This window comes from Zophobas morio, unplaced genomic scaffold (genome assembly GCF_036711695.1).
Source record: "Zophobas morio isolate AGI-343-1 ecotype UQ-CSIRO unplaced genomic scaffold, CSIRO_AGI_Zmor_V1 ptg000022l, whole genome shotgun sequence".
In the NCBI taxonomy this organism is placed as follows: domain Eukaryota; kingdom Metazoa; phylum Arthropoda; class Insecta; order Coleoptera; family Tenebrionidae; genus Zophobas; species Zophobas morio.
Window position 1 is genome coordinate 6,657,371 of NW_026972127.1, and position 18,427 is coordinate 6,675,797.

Sequence of the window (18,427 nt, forward strand, 5' to 3'; positions counted from 1 at the left end):
AACCTTAATGACACAGTGCAAACGGACGAATACGTTTGCTTACAGTGAACTGTATAATATAAATCACACGTGGGTGGTAAAGCGCTAACTCATTTAGAAAATTTTATCTACGGCATGGTAACCCAAACTTCCCGCCTTTAAATTGAAATTGAAAAAGTTTGAAACGCGTGCGAAAAATTCAAAAATTCAAAATTTGGCCTTGGCTGTGATCGCCTAACAAAATGAAAATCTACGTTGTGTGTGTTTTTTTTTTGAAAAGTGGCGGGAAGACGTTCTTTCATACAAGTGAGCATACATTGCGTGCGAGTAGAGAGCGCAAGAAATAATAGACAACATTTTTGGGAGGGGGCTAAAATTCGCGCCCTCTCTCTAAGCGGAAAAGATCTGCGAGCATTCACTTCTCAGCCCCAAAAACCCCCTATGGTACATTCGAATGCCATATTACATTTCAAATGAAACACCTTAAAAATATGAAAGAAAAGACTCGCGAATTGACAGACATACACATATGAAAACCTAACAAGTACAAAAACCCTACACTAGTGTTTGAAATCAATGCAAATATTTGAATATCACAAATTTAATAAAAACAAAGCAAAATCTGAATTAAAGTAACTGGATGCAAATACACAAGTTATTACGGGCGTGTGGCGTCAAATTTAAAGTTACGTCAGTTAACAGGAGCTCAACAAAAGTATCCCTGGGCGTTCTAGCACAAGCGGAGTTTGGGGCTACCGGTTGGGGCTGTTCTCCCCACTCGACGGTGATTCTATCTATCGCATCTCCATGACGAACATGCCGTCCGAAACTAGGCCATTACGATCGCAGATCCGCATTTGGGTCTCGACTATTGGGCCAAGTCGACAGCGCTCCAACATCGCGATCGCTCCTGAATCTATCCAAACATATACTCTTTGTGCAGGTGACGCGATAGGATCTCGCCAGCTCGACTAGGAACCGCACTTAGCTTCTGCCACGTTTTCTGCGTTATTTAACCTCAATTCCATTTTAAATGTTCAATCTCTTATAACTCAAAAATATTCAGTCATCGTTGCGAGGAAAAAGCGTCTCGGTGATCTAAATTTTATCGTTGCGAGGAAATACCTCGATGATGTACATATTTTAGCCTTGCGAGGAATAATAAGCCTCGGTGATGTAATCAATCATCAATCTTTAACGTTGCGAGGACATGCCCCGGTGATGTAATCATGATAACGATGATAATAACCATGATAACCGCCTAAGGGACGAAATTATTTTAACCCCCCGCCAGTTCGCAGTATAATGAAGTTTGTTAAGTTAACTGCCGTAAATGAACTACTAGCAATCTTGTGTGAAGAATCAAGAAGTGTTGTAATGAAACACTTACGCATATGCATCAGAAACTTATTTATAATTTGTTAAACAAAGAATTGTTATCCTGACTAAATGAATTTCATGAAATCTCCTAGTAAGTGGTTTATTTAAATAATCCCAGAGATTTCTTAATAACCTAGATACGGTGATCCTATGCAAAAGCGAACATACGTTCTTGGCCAACATGTACACTATGCGTTTTGCTTTCCATCTTCTTTTACAGCATGGGAACGCAGGAGTATGATTTTGTAGGTCTTTGTTTAAACCTAGCAATTTACGGTTTTGCGCAGTAAACCCTTAAATTCTGCTAGCGCAAGTCGGTTCTTAATTCATACAATCTCCGGTGTTTGTGTGTTTGTTAGTTTGTTCTAAGAGATTTCTTAGGTTATAAGATTTATATTACGGTTATAAGTTTAAATTGCATAGAATTTCTAAAAATGGGTTACAGAGTGTGTGTTGTATGCAAAGAAAGATCTAATAATTCTTTTGTTTCGCAAAAATATTACAAAGATTTTTAATAATCCCGACATGAACAATCAGTGCATTTCTCAGGGATTACTAGATAATCACAATATACAATTGATGGAGGCAAGAGCGCAAATTTAAAATTATTAATTTAAAAGTCCGCTTGCAACACGAAGCAAAACTGGTAAATTTTGCTTCAAAACAGGCGAAAATAAGAAGTAAATTAGTAAAATACATTTTATTTAATAATGGGTAACTAAGATTACATTAAATCACCAATATTTAATAATAATGTTAATAAATTTATACCACAGCTGTACGTCTTTTTTCTTTTTCGTTTTAAGCTCTCAACATTGTGCATGCAAATAAATACAATACGATTCTCTATTTATGTTAGAAACGTTCGTGGCAACAAAAACTTTTGACTACAAGAAAATTGTATTATGTCATTTTTCAAGAGTTTCGCCGGTGTAAATGATAAAGAAAAAGTACGAAAAAAGTGAAGTCGACAGTCAAATTTATTCCAACGATCTTGTCCGTGTAATATTTTAATCTTAACATTACAAATCATTTTGGAGATTGCTTAGAAACTTTTCGTTTGCCACTTGTTAAAAAACTCGAGTTATGATTCTCTTTTATACCATTTTAAATCAGTGCGCCAAATAATCAACCAATGTTAACAGTCGCTAGAAGTAGACGAAGATAACACTAGTACGTAGTGCACACTACAACGAGTAAGAGAAAGACAGAGAACTGAAAGTATGTCGACAATATTTTCATACATGTTGTTCCACACTTTGCTGCTCATAGCCGTATCTAGGTTACTAAGAAATCTCTGAATAATCCTGATTGTTAAATTGTGTTAGCACTAGCTGACGATTAAAAAGAAAATTAACTTGATTGGTGAATTTACAAACAATAAAACAAATTTACGATTGATTGTCGTCAAACAAAAGCTTCCGCCCTTTTATTAACTACCAAACCAGCTAATTTCAACCTAGCTACTTACAGCGTCCTTTCACCATGCGTCCACTACACCAAACAGAAACATAATGACTCCCGTTTTCAACATGCCGCCCTCTCCTACCTACTTGCATATCTGGTTGCCTATGCTTAACGATTTTTTTGACGATTTTTTTCTTTTTCTTTCAAATTCAAATTATTCAAATGTGATTTCGCGCCGCTGTTAATTAATTTCAGCGCGAAAATTTGATTCAAATTCGGTCACCACAACGGTTTCAAAATAGCTTATTTTATGTAAGACTGATGACTCTGATTCCCGATCTCTTGAAGTTTAATAGCTCTCACAACATACAGGGTGACTGCGAAATAAGTGCAAATATTTTAACCACGGCATCCCCCACCCTAGTAGAGCCGAAATATAGAAAAAATAAATTAAAAATCTAATGGGGCAAAACCCCCATGAACCACCCTCGATACGAAGACACTGAGCCACCTTGTAAACAGAGTTGGAAAAACGTTCGAATAAAAACGACCTAAACACTTTCAGTTTCAATTAAAAGTAAAACCGACTTTTTGCTGCTTATCATTCGTTCATTCATTTACTCATTCATCGTTAAAGGTCAGTGTGAAAGTTTTTTAGTAATTTTGATTCTGACGGATGTTTGGTCCTTGTCACAACGATTTTACATTGTTTATTGGAACAGAAATAAGAGCAACTTAGAATGCTACTACCTTTTTACAAGAAATGTTGAAAATGTTGTCCTTGACTAGCAATACAGGCGTCAGAGCGTCGCAAGAGGTTTGTTGATAGGTAAAAAAACACCGGAGTAGCGGCTGCCACTTTCACTTGTTGAAGCTCTTCGATAATTTCTGGACACTGTTGATTTCCACAAACGAATCGTTTCATCCAACCAATACACGTTTCTCGAAAATCGTCTCTTGAAATCGTACTTGTTGACGACTATGTGGAGTTCCATCGGACAAAAAGTGAGTTACAAAACGTGGACAATCAGCGGGCTCCAAACCGTGCACTTTGTCAACATGGTATGGTTGTGACCGTGTACTTTTAATGTAGGATGCACTACAAGCTGCGAAAATCCAATTTCTTCTTTCTGTCCCATCACGACCACGATCGTCAGTTTGAGGTTGAAGGTACCATGATCTCGGAGATGCTGTACCACTGATGCAAATTACCATATCGACACACTCTGCATTGGAAAACTGGACCATACACCGATTTCAACGACCGCTCGATAATGACTGGCCCTTTTCGTGTTTTTCACGTTGCGATTAAAAAAGTGCCTGATAAAGTTACTTTTTTGGTTCTTACTCCGAGTCCCCTACCCATTCATTGCAGTAATTATGTAGGTCACGAAACATTACCAGCGGCGCGTATAACAATTTACATTTAATTTCAAATATTTTTTTCTAGACACTGCTACCACTTAGGACCGTGAATTTTTGCCAGTGACATAATCATATTGTGAGCTATTCCCCATTTTTTTTTTGCATGTATTTCGCAGTCAACCTGTATAAAAAAAATAGGTCTCCCATTTTCTTGTTTTTTATTTTTTTTTTAGACTTTATTAGACATATATTTTTGGAATATAAATGGTAAAATGCTAAGAAAAAAGTGTCTGATCAACCCCACCAAAAATCGATGACGTCATGTCAAAATTTTGTTTAAAAGTGCAAAATAAAATTTCCAATTTTTATTTATTTGTACGTTATAAATGTGGGTTATTAGGGAAAATGAAAATTTTACAACGAAATTATCAGTTCTAAAAAGTTGATGACGTCATCTCAAATGTTGATAAGTAAATCTTGCTTAAATTTATAATATGACATGCTACTTTATTGGTGGCTTAACAACATATTAATACTTTTAATGATACACATATTGTTTATAGCAAAAACATAAAACTTTATAGAGAATTTTAATGTTAATTTTGACATTTAGACAGTGACACAGAAAAAATCCATTAATAAAATGACTTTATATAATGTAATATAAATAAAGCTAACTTAATTTTACATCAGTTGTAAAAAAATTAAACAAGTATTTGTTGAAGAATTGTGTAAATTTTTTGAGACGACGTCATTATTTTCTCGGAAGGCTGCATAAAGAAATTCCAGTTAATATTTAAAGCAGTGCTTACATTTGTACACAATTTCTAATAAGAAATTCGTTAGTCATTTTTATCGCAAGCTATAAAATGTGCTATCAAACTTACTTTTTTAAGACAAGTTTTATCTGTAAATATCAAAATTAAGGTCATAATTAATACTGGTTTTTAAATATATTTTTTTAATGGTAGATAAACAAATTGTTGATAGCTCAATGAACTTAAAATATGTAATAAAAAGTCCAAGTAATCGGTTCTCTAGTTAATTGTTTAATAAAACCACCAGTACACAGACAGATGGAAAAAAGTAATCTGCATTTCCCTATGTTACGAGTCACTAAAATATAAAATTAAATGTTAATTATGAAATCCTGCATAGACTGTGTGCCCTACAAATGAAATTTGTTGCGTAGTTATGCAACCAACAATTACACATCTGCATACTTTTAACGCACAGCGATAAATTTTGTTGGTTTTCAATTAAAAATACTACAAATATTCATCATGATAACAACCTCATCCCGTTTTTACACAATCAAACCCTTCCGTGTTTATTTTATGAATAAAAATGTGGATAACACAACAAACACGTTGCATCTTGTCTTAACAAATAAAAATCCAAATCCCGGAACATTAATATTTTACTGCAGCGTCGTTACACCTAAACTAAACTAGTAAAACGAATGCATCCATCTCTGCGTGGTCCGAAAGGCCACGTGCATTGCAATCCAAACAAATTTTCTTTGGAAAAATCGTTCCCGATCACCTTTCTGACCCAATATTTATGTAAGCGATTACCGCTAATACCCGAATAAATTTTATCTCTTATCTTATATCGTTTCAAGTATGTGAAAAACTCATTATCTACGATAAGGTAATTGTAGCACAACCTTAATCCAATTAACGACATCTGTTAACAAATGCGCGGGTACTATTGTGGCCTTTTCAATTATTCAGCCTCATCCTCTTAAATTGTTTATGATTGTTCACTTGTTAACGGTCGACATCATGTGGATAGCATTCCAGTGAGAGCACGAAAATGGAGCAGAAACTAAGCAACTTGAGGAGCCTCTTCAAAGCCCAGTCCCCGCAAACCGAGTCCGGGGAACCGCAAATCGGCTTCAAAATGACCTTCTCCAAAAGCTCCAAGCAGCTGAAGATCAAAGTGATAAGTGCTAGGCACCTTCCAGTGAACTACGGCAACATCAAACCCAAAGGATATTTAGTCAAGGTAGGAGGAAAGAGTTTCGCGGAAGAGAGATAACGCGTTTTTGCAGATAACAGTCTTTCCGGAAAAAGAGAAATACGAGACTTCTGTTGTGAAAGAATCGTGGCCTACGTTCAACGAGGAGTTTCCCTTCACGCTGCACTCCACTTCCAAGCACTACCAAGATTACTTCAAGGGCAAGTTCGTGTCCTTCACGGTGTACGCGGTTCTGGAGAACACCACGGAAACGGTGGCCAAGAAGCACTCGACGTCGAAGCTGAAGAGGTTCTTCTCTTTTAGTGAGTTCGGGGAGAACACGACTAGGTTTAGGAGGAGCTTTCGGCATTCGTTGAACAGCAGGAGGACGGTGGGTGCCGTTACCTATAATCTTGATTCGAAAATCTTTAACCAGAAGCTAGGGGATGACCTCATATGTACGCCGGATATTTGGAGAGGAATCAAGGAAATTACTAGCGGAATACAAACCGAGCCAGTAAGTACCGATCGTTGACGTAAAACCTTGACTGTGTTTACTTAATAAATTGGTTCATGGTATTTGTTTGATAGTTCGTAAAAGTCTATAAATGTGCGAAATGTGTGGATGGACGTTCAGATTTAACATTTAGTGAAGAATGTTGAGATAAACTGGGTTTGAAATGGTCGGTCGTCAGAGATAATAATACCTGAATTCTATTTACGTGCAATGTATTGACAGAGATTACAATCGTAAGGGTGATATTTACACAATGGCAAAATTTGAATAAGGATGCTCTATTTTCTAGACGTTATCTTGAAGGCGCATTATATCCAGTCAAAACAAATAGAATTATCATTGTGAAAATGGTATTTGATTAAGGAGAATTTAAGGAATCGTATAAACAAATCTGCTTTGTAAACAGTGTGAAACATTTTTATGTTCTGTAGAACAGTCATGCCAAAGGTTTTCCCAAAAAGGATGTTGCAATAATTAAATTTCAACTGAAAAGTCGATTTAAACAAAAATTAATAATGGTAGATAAAACTACATATATTACACAAAATTACGTTTGCAATCTGTTCGAATATTAAAAATACACCATCTGTTAAACTATGTTAGAACTGATAACACAAAATACAAAAAACCCCAGGTGGTAACGGAAATTATGTTTGAAATTTTAATAAAATGAAATTGCATGTAGAATATAGGTTTAGATGATTTTGCATTTTATCATGTATTTTTTCAAGTTATTAATTAAATCTGAAACCCCCACATCACATACAAAAAAGAACACATGTTTAATACAATCAAAATCACAGTAAGCTGGTTTCGGAAACACTACGCTCTAGAGCGGCGCTGTTAAAATAAATGTTCGAATTCAAGCGGCAGAACATTATTAAGGCTACAAGAGAATAATTAGTTCTTAAACAAACCATGATTTTTGAAATTTTAATAAACTGAAATGACATATAGAATATAAACTCACGTATCATAAAAATATTCATGGATAAAATAAGTTATAGTTTGTACATTAATGATTATGGGAAGTACTGTGTAAGTACATACTCCCGAAAAATAAAAGCAGATTACTGAAACACAAGATCTGCTTTTGGATAAGATTTATTTAAAAATTTATTTAAAAAAAGTCAGTCACAAATTTTCAAAAAATGACAATTAAATATGTTGTTGTGAAAATCCGTTAAATTTATGTATATGGAAGGTATAGCAATCTTCCGTTGCGTCATCTGGGCCCGTTTGCGTATGCAGAATAGTTATAAATCAGCCGTTAAAATATTCAGAATCTCTGATACATAGGAACACTTTGCAAAACCTCCCTTAGAATTTCTAAAATTCCTAGATCATCATGATTCTTAGAATCTCTAGTGTCTTTGGCATTTCGAAAATTAACACGTATTCCAAGGATCTTCAAGCATTTTAGAATCAGGAGAATCTAAATTATCTTTGGAATTCTCGAAAAACTTCAAGATTGTCTGAACTTTCAGAATTATCAAAGATCGTTAGGAGCTTCAATATTTTTTGTACCTTCAAGATATTTAGGATCTTTGACACTATTACGATCTTCAGAATCGTTAGAGGCCTCAAGATCTTCAGTACCTTCACTATTTTTAGAATTTTCAAATTATTCGGCATCGTCAGAATGTTCGAGATCTTCAAGATGTAAGATCATCAACACCTTTAGGAGATTAAATAAAAAGCTATCATAACCTGAAAATTTTTAATGCAGACTAGAACAAATAATTATATTAATTAAAATGTTTATGGTATTATGGAAACCCGAAAAGAGGAGGTGGAGAAGCCTAATACCTCTCGCTACAGGGTACCGCAATACTTTCTAAGAAGTGCGGGCAGTCTTCACCTGCGTGCAGTGTATCAGACGAAGACAAAAACAGAAACACGCCAACTAGTACTTGTATTAATTAACTGCTTTTTTCTTTCTTTTTTTAATACCCTCCTGAGTGGGGGTGGAAAGTAATAGAATTTCCACCCCCACTCAGTAGAATTAATATAACATAATTAACCCCGCCCACCCACCCTCCTCCATTTCAGTGATTAATTTTTTCTGGTCTGAATGAAAGGTGGATCTTATACTGAACAGAAAAAAAATCGTCAAAACGAGAACCGTGCGGGTGGGTGGGTGGGGCTAGTGCATACTAAGATAAAACTGATTTTGGCAGATGACATACCTCCTAAAAACAATAAAGGGAGGGTGGGCGTGGCTAGTACTTTCTAAGATAAGACTGATTTTGACAAACAATATACCCTATAAGAAAATAGAGGGCGGGTGGGCGGGGCTACTACATCCTAATTGCGCACAAGTCTAAATGAGTTTAAAAAATGAAATCCTATTGGATAAAAATAATAACAAGGGTCAATTTATTGCAATAACTGAAATGATTGAGATCAATGACCTGAATTAAAAAGCTTTCTACACAGTTTTATAAGCAACCATCAGCCCCACTCACCCACCCTCTCTTCATTTTAGTTACTATTCTTAATATTGTTCGGTCTTATCTTAGCAAGTACTAACACCGCCCACCCGCCCTCTATTTTCTTGTAGGGACTATCATTTGCCACTATCAGACTTATCTTTGGAAATACGCACATTTCAATTGAGATATGATTGAAAATACTAAGGAAATTGCGTCATCGATATTCGGGTGATAGATAGATAAATATTTATATCACCACGACGCTCTGAAATTACGTTAAATAAACGATTCAGAAAAGTAAGAATTAGATACAACAAAGATATATTTACTTCAGAGTTCAGGCAGACGGAAATGCGAAACTTGCATTTTTGTCTTCTATGAAGTGCGAGTGAAAAAAAAAACAGTACTTAAAGACACTTTGACAGTTTTATAACGAAAAACTTACAGTTTGTTTATTTTGACGATTTCATTGTTTGCATTCAAAGTGTAATTTTTCCTAATTACATGTCAAAATTTGATATTTTTATTTTTGTTAATTAATTATTGTGGTTAATATCAATTTCATAACTTCTTGTTGTTTTAATACTCATAAAATACGAATGTGCAGGTTTCCCATTTCCATTTGTTTATGAATTGAAAATTTATTGTTGCTGCATTGTGAATTCTAATTCAAAATTTGTTTGTTCATTTCCTTGAAAAACTGTATGTTGTCGTCTCAGAAATTCTCCAAAGTATGGTAAATATCCTAAAGAAATTCATAGTCAAAATTCACAATTTTTTTTTTTCAAAATTTGGCTGACACCGCGTTTATAATATTAGTATTAGATATATCGATGACACAGTTGAGTTATTATACACTTAAACGAAAGTGACCTACTACTGACTTATCCATATTTTTGAACATCATTTTTGTCACTCTAAAAATGTTAACGTAGTCAATGTCAAAAATAACAGAACCATTGATAGTAACTTTAATGTTCAACATTTGTACACATATTTAGAACAAAAACCAAAATGTAGCCCCACCCACCCACCCTATCTCAATTGTGATGATTTTTTTTTAATACATCGTAAGCCAAGGGGGCGGAGCTTAATTGCCAAATCCTTATTTCTATACGAGAAATTAAAACATGTTTTTGAGGATCGTGTTGTTCAAAGAATGTGATGTATATTAAGAAAAAATTAATTAAAAAATCGTCACAATTGAGATGGGGCGGGTGGGCGGGGTTTATATTTTCCTTTTTTTCTTAATATACATGCTATTGTTTGAACAACACGATACTCAAAAACATACACCCTTTGGTTCACGGCGAATAAAAAAATCATCACAATAAAGATAGGGTGGGTGGGCGGGCTTACATTTTGCCTTTTTCTTTTAACATGTGTAGACTTCTTTTCACAACATGGAACTTAAATAGTTGATGTAGTCAATGTCAAAACAGAACTAAAAAATAGGGTTAGTGGGATTTATAAACTTGCTGTTGACGTTGAAGTTCCCGTTGCAGTTGCTGTTCCCGTTGACGTTACTTTTAGAGCTGAAAACTGTCATTTATAAACTCCGTTGCCAAGTAGCCGTTGATAGTAACTTTGATGTTCAACTTTTACCGTATTTAAAGGGGTTGTAGAAGAAAAGTATCGGATTTCAGTTGATTACTACAAAAATTTATCATTTCAGACATGTTTTAAGTTTCTTGTTGTCGAAATAAGTCTACAAATATTTAGAAAAAAAGGCAAAATATAAGCCCCGCCCACCCACCCGTCTCAATTGTGATGACTTTTTAACTGCAAAATCCTTATTTCTGGACGAGAAATTAAAAACATTTTTGTTGTTGTTCAAAGAATATTATGTATATTAAGAAAAAATTAAAGCCAAATATTGTAAAGAAATAAGTATTTTGCTCCGCCGTCTTGGTTCACGGCCAATAAAAAAATCATAACAATGGAGATAGGGCGGGTGGGCGGGCTTACATTTTGCTTTTTTGTTTTAATATGTGTAGACTTCTTTTCACAACATTAAACTTAAAACATGTTTAAAATGGAAAATTTGTAAAAGAAAATATCAAGTTTGCAATTAGGCTACGCCTCTCAGTCTGACAACGAATGAAACATTCATCACGATTGAGATCGAGACAGATGGGTGGGGCTTTTCTTTTGGTTTTCTTTTTTAATTAATACATTTAGTTTTCTTTGTATAACATGAGTACTTACGAACATATTTTATATGGTAATTTCTCGTAGAAAAATAAGGATTTTACAATTGAGCCCGACCCTCGGCTTACGACGAATAAAAAAAGTCATCAGAATTGAGATAGGGCGGGTGGGCGGGCTTATATTTTGTCTTTTTTCTTCTTCCATAATTGCAAAATCCATATTTCCTTGCAAAAATGTACTATTTTAACCATATTTTAAGTTTCTTGTTGTGAAAAATTGGCTATGCATATTAAGAAAAAAAAAAGGCAAAATATAAGCCCCGCCTACCCATCCTGTCTCAATTGTGATGACTTTTTAACTGCAAAATCCTTATTTCTGTACCAGAAATTAAAAACATTTTTGTTGTTGTTCAAAGAATATTATGTATATTAAGAAAAAATTGAAGCCAAATATTGTAAAGAAATAAGTATTTTGCAGTTAAGCTCCGCCCTCTTGGTTCACGGCCAATAAAAAAATCATAACAATGGAGATAGGGCGGGTGGGCGGGCTTACATTTTGCTTTTTTGTTTTAATACGTGTAGACTTCTCTTCACAACATGAAACTTAAAACATGTTTAAAATGGAAAATTTGTAAAAGAAAATATCGATTTTGCAATTAGGCTCCGCCTCTCTGTCTGACAACGAATGAAACATTCATCACGATTGAGATCGAGACAGATGGGTGGGCTTTTCTTTTGGTTTTCTTTTTTAATTAATACATTTAGTTTTCTTTGATAACATGATTACTTAAGAACATATTTCATATGGTGATTTCTCGTAGAAAAATAAGAATTTTACAATTAAGCTCCGACCCTCGGCTTACGACGAAAAAAAAAAAGTCATCAGAATTGAGATAGGGTGGATGGGCGTGGCTTATATTTTGTCTATTTTCTTCTTCCATAATTGCAAAATCCATATTTCCTTACAAAAATTTTAACCATATTTTAAGTTTCTTGTTGTGAAAAGTTGGCAATGCATATAAAAAAAAAAGGCAAAATATAAGCCCCGCCCACCCACCCTGTCTCAATTGTGATGATTTTTTAACTGCAAAGTCCTTATTTCTGTACGAGAAATTAAAAACATTTTTGTTGTTGTTCAAAGAATATAATGTATATTAAGAAAAAATTAAAGTCAAATATTGTAAAGAAATAAGTATTTTGCAGTTAAGCTCCGCTCTCTTGGTTCACGGCCAATAAAAAAATCATAACAATGGAGATAGGGTGGGTGGGCGGGCTTACATTTTGCGTTTTTGTTTTAATATGTGTAGACTTCTTTTCACAACATGAAACTTAAAACATATTTAATATTTCCTTGCAAAAATGTACCATTTTAACCATATTTTAGGTCTCTTGTTGTGAAAAGTTGGCTATGTATATTAAGAAACAAGAGGCACAATATAAGCCCCGCCCGCCCACCCTATCTCAATTCTGATGATTTTTTTATTCGTCGTAAGCCGAGGGGCGGACTTTAATGGTAAAATTCTTATTTTTCTACGAGAAATTACCATGTGAAATATGTTCTTAAGTAAGTAATCGTGTTATACAAAGAAAACTAAATGTATTAATTAAAAAAGAAAACCAAAAGAGAAGTCCCACAGTTCCAAATTAACTTAAAATTACTGAAAATTTTAACGTTGTATGCTTCAAAACTGAGATATTTATCCCCACTAAACAATCGATGACGTCATCCTAAAGAATTATTAAATAAACCTGTATCGTAAATAGGCTCTATGGCCCATGTGAAGTTGTATTTGCCTCCAACACGAGAGAAATTAGGTGGAAATATAAAAATACCAGTAACTATTAATGATTGAGGTCAATTTTTAGGTTGGCAATTCTGAATTATTAGCAGCAATGTTCACAATTTGTCAGTTTTGATATGAGCATGCAAAAACCAATGAGAAGATGGCAGCTACTGAATTTGAACTCAAATTTGAATTTGACATGAAGTGTTGCATCACAAAATTTTAAATATGTTGCCATCCTGACAAAGAAAATCCTTTTTGCAGTTAGTGCACAAATAATTATTTTAAATTAATTTGTCATTAAATGTGTCAATTAATCTCATTCCAGTTTTTGAAATCATATTTTTATTATTGTGATAATCGTTATTTGTATAAAAATGTAACAACTATATAACATAATATAAATAAACGTGGACTATACAGTCACTTTTAACGTAGGAACTTTATAATTTATGGTTTTTTATTAGCCTCATTAAAAAAAAAATTATCCATGTCATTATTTTTCCGGGTATGCCAGTTTCAAAACATTGCAATTTAGCAACAACAAAAATTAACCCTTTTTGTTAATTCCAGCGCGAAGGTAAAAACGGGAGCGTGGAAATGACCCTTTCTTACGCCATCAGCGAAGACCGAACCAACGACGTCGTCGAGGTCTCCATAACCCGATATCGATGCAGCTTGCAAACCATGCAGCAGCAGGAAAAGCTCGGGGGGCAGCTCTACATCAAAATAACCGCCTTCGAGCACGAAGATTTAATCCAGAAAATGAAAAGCGACCGCTTCGACCCCACGATTTCCCTAAAACTTGAAGCCAACACCGCCGCTCTGCGAGCTCGAGTGAACAACTACAACCTGGAGCAAGTCAAGATTTTAGTTAGGTTAATCTGCAAGAACATACTAGGGAAGAAAGTGGTCTTGGGGAAAATCGAAATCGACAGCAACAGCGACTTGTGGAAAGAAATTGTGAGGACGCCGTCTGTTCCCATAACGCGGATGATCAATTTTGAGTAATTTTGTACTTAGTCCGAATCGATAAGACTGCAAATGGTGCCAAAAAGAACCACGCCAAGTTTGTGGTTGCGATATTTTCAGGATATATGGAGTTTATTTATTGTAATTTATACTCGGAATGAATAGATTTTTTTGTTTGAAAAGGTCAGAGCTGTTTTTCATTTTTTACACAATGAAGGCTGTAAATTAAAGTAGCGCTCCTTAAGGAGAAGAGTTACAAAAGTGCATGGGATATTTGAGCCGCTATATGCGTCTAATAGCCCCATTATGTACTATTAACAACAATGCTAACGCTTTTAACGCATAATTTATTCATTTAAGTGTGTTTGACCCCGTATGCACGAATACATTTTTTATCATTTCCTTAAAGAGAGAGCAGACATCTGTTTCATATTTAATCCAATTTTATATTGAAGTGTCACAAAACAAATAAAATATATAAATATTTATCAGTGTCGGATAAACTGTAGTTAAAATTATTGCAGTTCGTTGGTACGGCGGTAAAAAACGGTTTATGTTATCACTTGTTGATATTAACGGGTGTCATTTTAAAGCAAAATTAATGGATACTGTGTAAATAACCGCAAAAAATTTGTGGTCATTCCACTGCTTGTAAGCGATATTAACGCGAAGCGATTTTTTCCGTGATGGCTTTTAGTCTGTTTTAATCAATTTCACGAAGATGGCTAAGGCTAGCCACACACGATCGTGAATATCGTGCGAAACGCTACACACATTTTAAAAATTTTAACAAATAAAACATAAAAGTTGTGAAATTGCAAGTACAAACAAGTGTGAATTTGTCATTTCTTCCATGAAAATTTATCACTGTAAGCTTTTTATTTGTTTGTTAAAACAGTGTATGTACTTTGAAACACAATTCTCAGTAAAATTTCAAATCTGGTTAATTTTAAGCATACAAAACCAAAATTAATTTACATATGTTATTTTTTAAAGCTTTTATAGGAAAATTAACATCACCCATAAAATTTTGATGACAACTGTTGACAGTAATTACCTCCATATTTTTCCTATTTAAATTTACACGTATTTGGTCAATTAAAAAAATTATTACTCCAATACTATGTGACTATAAATATGAATAAATAGTATTTAACTGCGCATTCGATGATTTCTTAATTGGCCACTATTTCATTTTCACTGCCAGCCGGAGGGAACGTCAGTGATTAGATCTTAGTTAGTTATATAGCACGGCATGATACGCATTTATTATATTCGTTTTCATAAAAAACAATGTCTTGCAATACTATTATTAAATCGTCAGTTTATTAAATTTTCAGACTCACTAATTTTTGATATTTACTAAACAATATAAATTTATTAAGTAAAGTTAGCCTTCAGAGAGTCAATTATTTTTTTATTTCGATCGCCGTGAGTTGCGTTTCGAAACCAGCTTGCTCAAAACAATGAAATAATGGACTCTAATTCGCTTAGTTTGTTATTTTGATTGCAATTAAAAAAAATATTTTGGTTAAAATTGAATTCGAATCAAGCTTTTGCTGTACTTGTCAAACAAGCCAGCCGTGAACTTTTAAATCTAGACGCTACATTTTAAAGCGCAATTTTCAATTAAAAGCTATTTTTGTTGCGCTAAAGCCGATTTACAGATGCTCAGTTACATATTTGATCGCTATTAAATTTTAATGTGGCGTTAAACTACCACGTGACCGACCCTACGCCAATTAGATGTCACTAAACGCCTCATTAAATGCCTGATTAACTCAATTTCAATTAAAATATGCCGTAAACTGTCGCTACGTATTTTAATGTTGATGTCTACAATCTAACGTCAATTATAAAAATTAAATTAGTCGTTTCTGAAATAATTGATATTTTTTTTACATTATGACGGGGTCATAAACTTTCCGGACGGAATAAATACGTCAGTTTAATTTAGCGTTCAGGAATTTTTAAAAGTTTCAAACAAGTTCGTGACGTAATTTGTAATTTTTTTTTTTAACAAAATTGTTTTATGATGTCATCAATTTTGTGAGGAGATCATAAATAATTTGTAATTATTATTGTGTCGTTTAATAATACTATATATTTTTCTAACGATTCTTGTAAAGCTTGTTTTTCTAAATTTTAATCACCCATAATCTGCCACTGCTTATGATTCAATCACATTATGTCACGAAAAACCCATTGTTAACTTGTTTATATTTGGTATGGAGTGCACCCATGATAGGAAACGGATTAACAATTGCTGCAAAAATATTAATGTATCGATAAAGAGCAAGACTATAGCTGTATTTCTAGTGACTGTTCCGATCAACATTATTTCAGCAAGGATACGTATGTCAATTCCGACACGTGCAGAGTAGTAATAATAAAACAATGGGGTGTAGCATTTTTAAGATTTGATAAATAAAGCAAAATAAAAAAAAATCCCATGCCACATTTGAACGTACGAGATTTTCGAAGTCCGAAGGTGAATAATTTAGACGATAAGCTAACAAATAACCTTGTAGGAACTCTGCTGATACTAGTATGAAAGGTTATAAAACTATAATTTTTTTGCGAAAATTTGGATGTCTGATGGAAAATATCAAGGCGGATTCATAAACCACAAATATAGAAGTACAGGACTATGCTATTTTATAAAGTTTAAATCCTACTTGCTGTGAACAATTATGAGGGGATGATTAGGCAAATTTCAGCTTTTGTCTGTCGTCGTGAAAACATAAAAGTAGCCAGTCGCTCGCTTAACTTACGCTAGAGAAGTAAAACGCCGTACCGTTAAAAATTGCTGCTTAATAGATATGCAACCAATAATTCCGGTGGAATGATAGTTTGCTACCTAACTCATGGAAGCGGCTAATTGTTACTAAAAATATAGTGACATATTTTCTAAAAGCAACTTGAAGTACCGTATTTTATAATCATCCCGTAAATTCGTCCGAAATATTTTTAAGTCATGTATAGGAAAGTAAAGAGTTCTACAAAATCAGATTACTAGAAAATATCATTGGATCTTGCGAGATATTTCCAATTAAGCTTTATATGCAACTGTTCTTTATGGAATATTAGTATTTCCACTGGTATAGTAATCGAGTCCCTCGGGCGACTTGCCACTTTCATGTTTTCTCTACGTTTCATGACCCCTAATATAAAAAAAACTAGGTCCTCCTTTCTGTCTGTTAGTCTGTCTCTCTGTCTGTCGTCTGTGTCAATTTTTATTGGAAAGATAATCTCCGAAACTGTAGTGGACTGATTGTTGTAAAATTTTGTATGTATATTAGGAACATCATCTAAATGATAATACACTAACCAAAATTTGTCTAACCATCCCCATAAATAATGTGATGGCATCATTTCAAAATTGTACATAGTAAACGGGTTTTAAATTGTATAAAATAACAGCCCTACACATGTAGTTTATGACTCCGTGTAGTTTTTACCCGAAACCTCCAAATTTTTGGAAAAAAAATCAAAATTATGAAACAACATTTTGCTGAACCTTATGCTTTGAACTGTTGCAGATGTTTTAAAGTTAAGATGAGTATGATAAATTTTTAATCAAAATATATTTACTTGTCTCCTCCAAAAAATTGATAACGCCAGTTCATGCCAAATGTCTTTTTTTTAATGTGAAACCTTCTCGGAGGTCCCAAATGTGTTTTTTAAGAATGTGAAACCTTCTCGAAGGTCAATCAATCAATCAATCAATACTTTATTGGTGTTAAAAACTTACAAATACAGTTTTACATAAGTCAAATAATAAATTAAACCAATAAACTATTAAAATTTCTACACCGAAGATAATCCTCAATACTATAAAAACAATTCATAATAAGAAAAGTTTTGAGTTTTGTTTTAAATATAAGGTCCCAACTGTCCTTTTTTAAAGAAGGCGAAACCTTCTTGGGGACGCCAAACCCTGTTTTTTTTTAATGTCAAACCTTCTCGGAGGTGCCAACTGTCTCTTTTAAAAATGTAAAACCGTCTCGGGGGGCCCAAATGTATTTTTTTAACAATGTAAAACCTTCTCAGGGAATTCAGTTGTGTTTTTTAGAAATGTAAAACCTTCTCAGGGCGCTAAATGTTTTCTTTTTAGAACATGAAACCTTCCCCGAGGCCCAACTGTCTTTTTTTTAAAATGTAAAATCTTCTCGGAGGCCCCAAATGTCTTTTTTTTGCGAAACCTTCTCGGGGCTCCCTTCTGTCTTTTTTAAAAATGTAAAACCTTCTCGGGGATCCCATGAAGTTTTTTAAGAATACGAAATCTTCTCAGGAGCCCCAACTCTCTTTTTTAAAAATATATAACCTTCTCGGGGATCCCAACTGTCTTTTTTAAAAATGTAAAACCTTGTCAAGAGCTCCAAAGGTATTTTTTTAAGAATGTGAATTGTGAAACCTTTTCAGGAGTCGCAATTGTCTTTTTTAAAAAATGTGAAACCTTCTCGGGGGCGCCAA

At 33.9% G+C, this 18,427-nt stretch overlaps 1 protein-coding gene across 1 annotated transcript; it reads left to right on the forward strand.

Moving 5' to 3' along the window:
• The first annotated feature begins 5,726 nt into the window (after positions 1-5,726).
• Positions 5,727-14,138, forward strand: LOC135133664 (uncharacterized). The gene is made up of 3 exons (XM_064062130.1): positions 5,727-6,141; positions 6,188-6,610; positions 13,553-14,138. Exons 1-3 carry the CDS (start codon positions 5,950-5,952, stop codon positions 13,988-13,990), a joined length of 1,053 nt encoding a protein of 350 aa, XP_063918200.1. The 5' UTR covers positions 5,727-5,949; the 3' UTR covers positions 13,991-14,138.
• Positions 14,139-18,427: the final 4,289 nt, after the last annotated feature.

What these genes read in the sequence shown, in the direction of transcription:
- LOC135133664 (XM_064062130.1), top strand. Translation starts at nt 5,950, where the DNA reads ATGGAGCAGAAACTAAGCAACTTGAGGAGCCTCTTCAAAGCCCAGTCC. An exon ending in CCAAAGGATATTTAGTCAAG is followed by an intron (nt 6,142 to 6,187) that starts GTAGGAGGAAAG and finishes GCGTTTTTGCAG; the next exon opens with ATAACAGTCTTTCCGGAAAA. An exon ending in GCGGAATACAAACCGAGCCA is followed by an intron (nt 6,611 to 13,552) that starts GTAAGTACCGAT and finishes TGTTAATTCCAG; the next exon opens with CGCGAAGGTAAAAACGGGAG.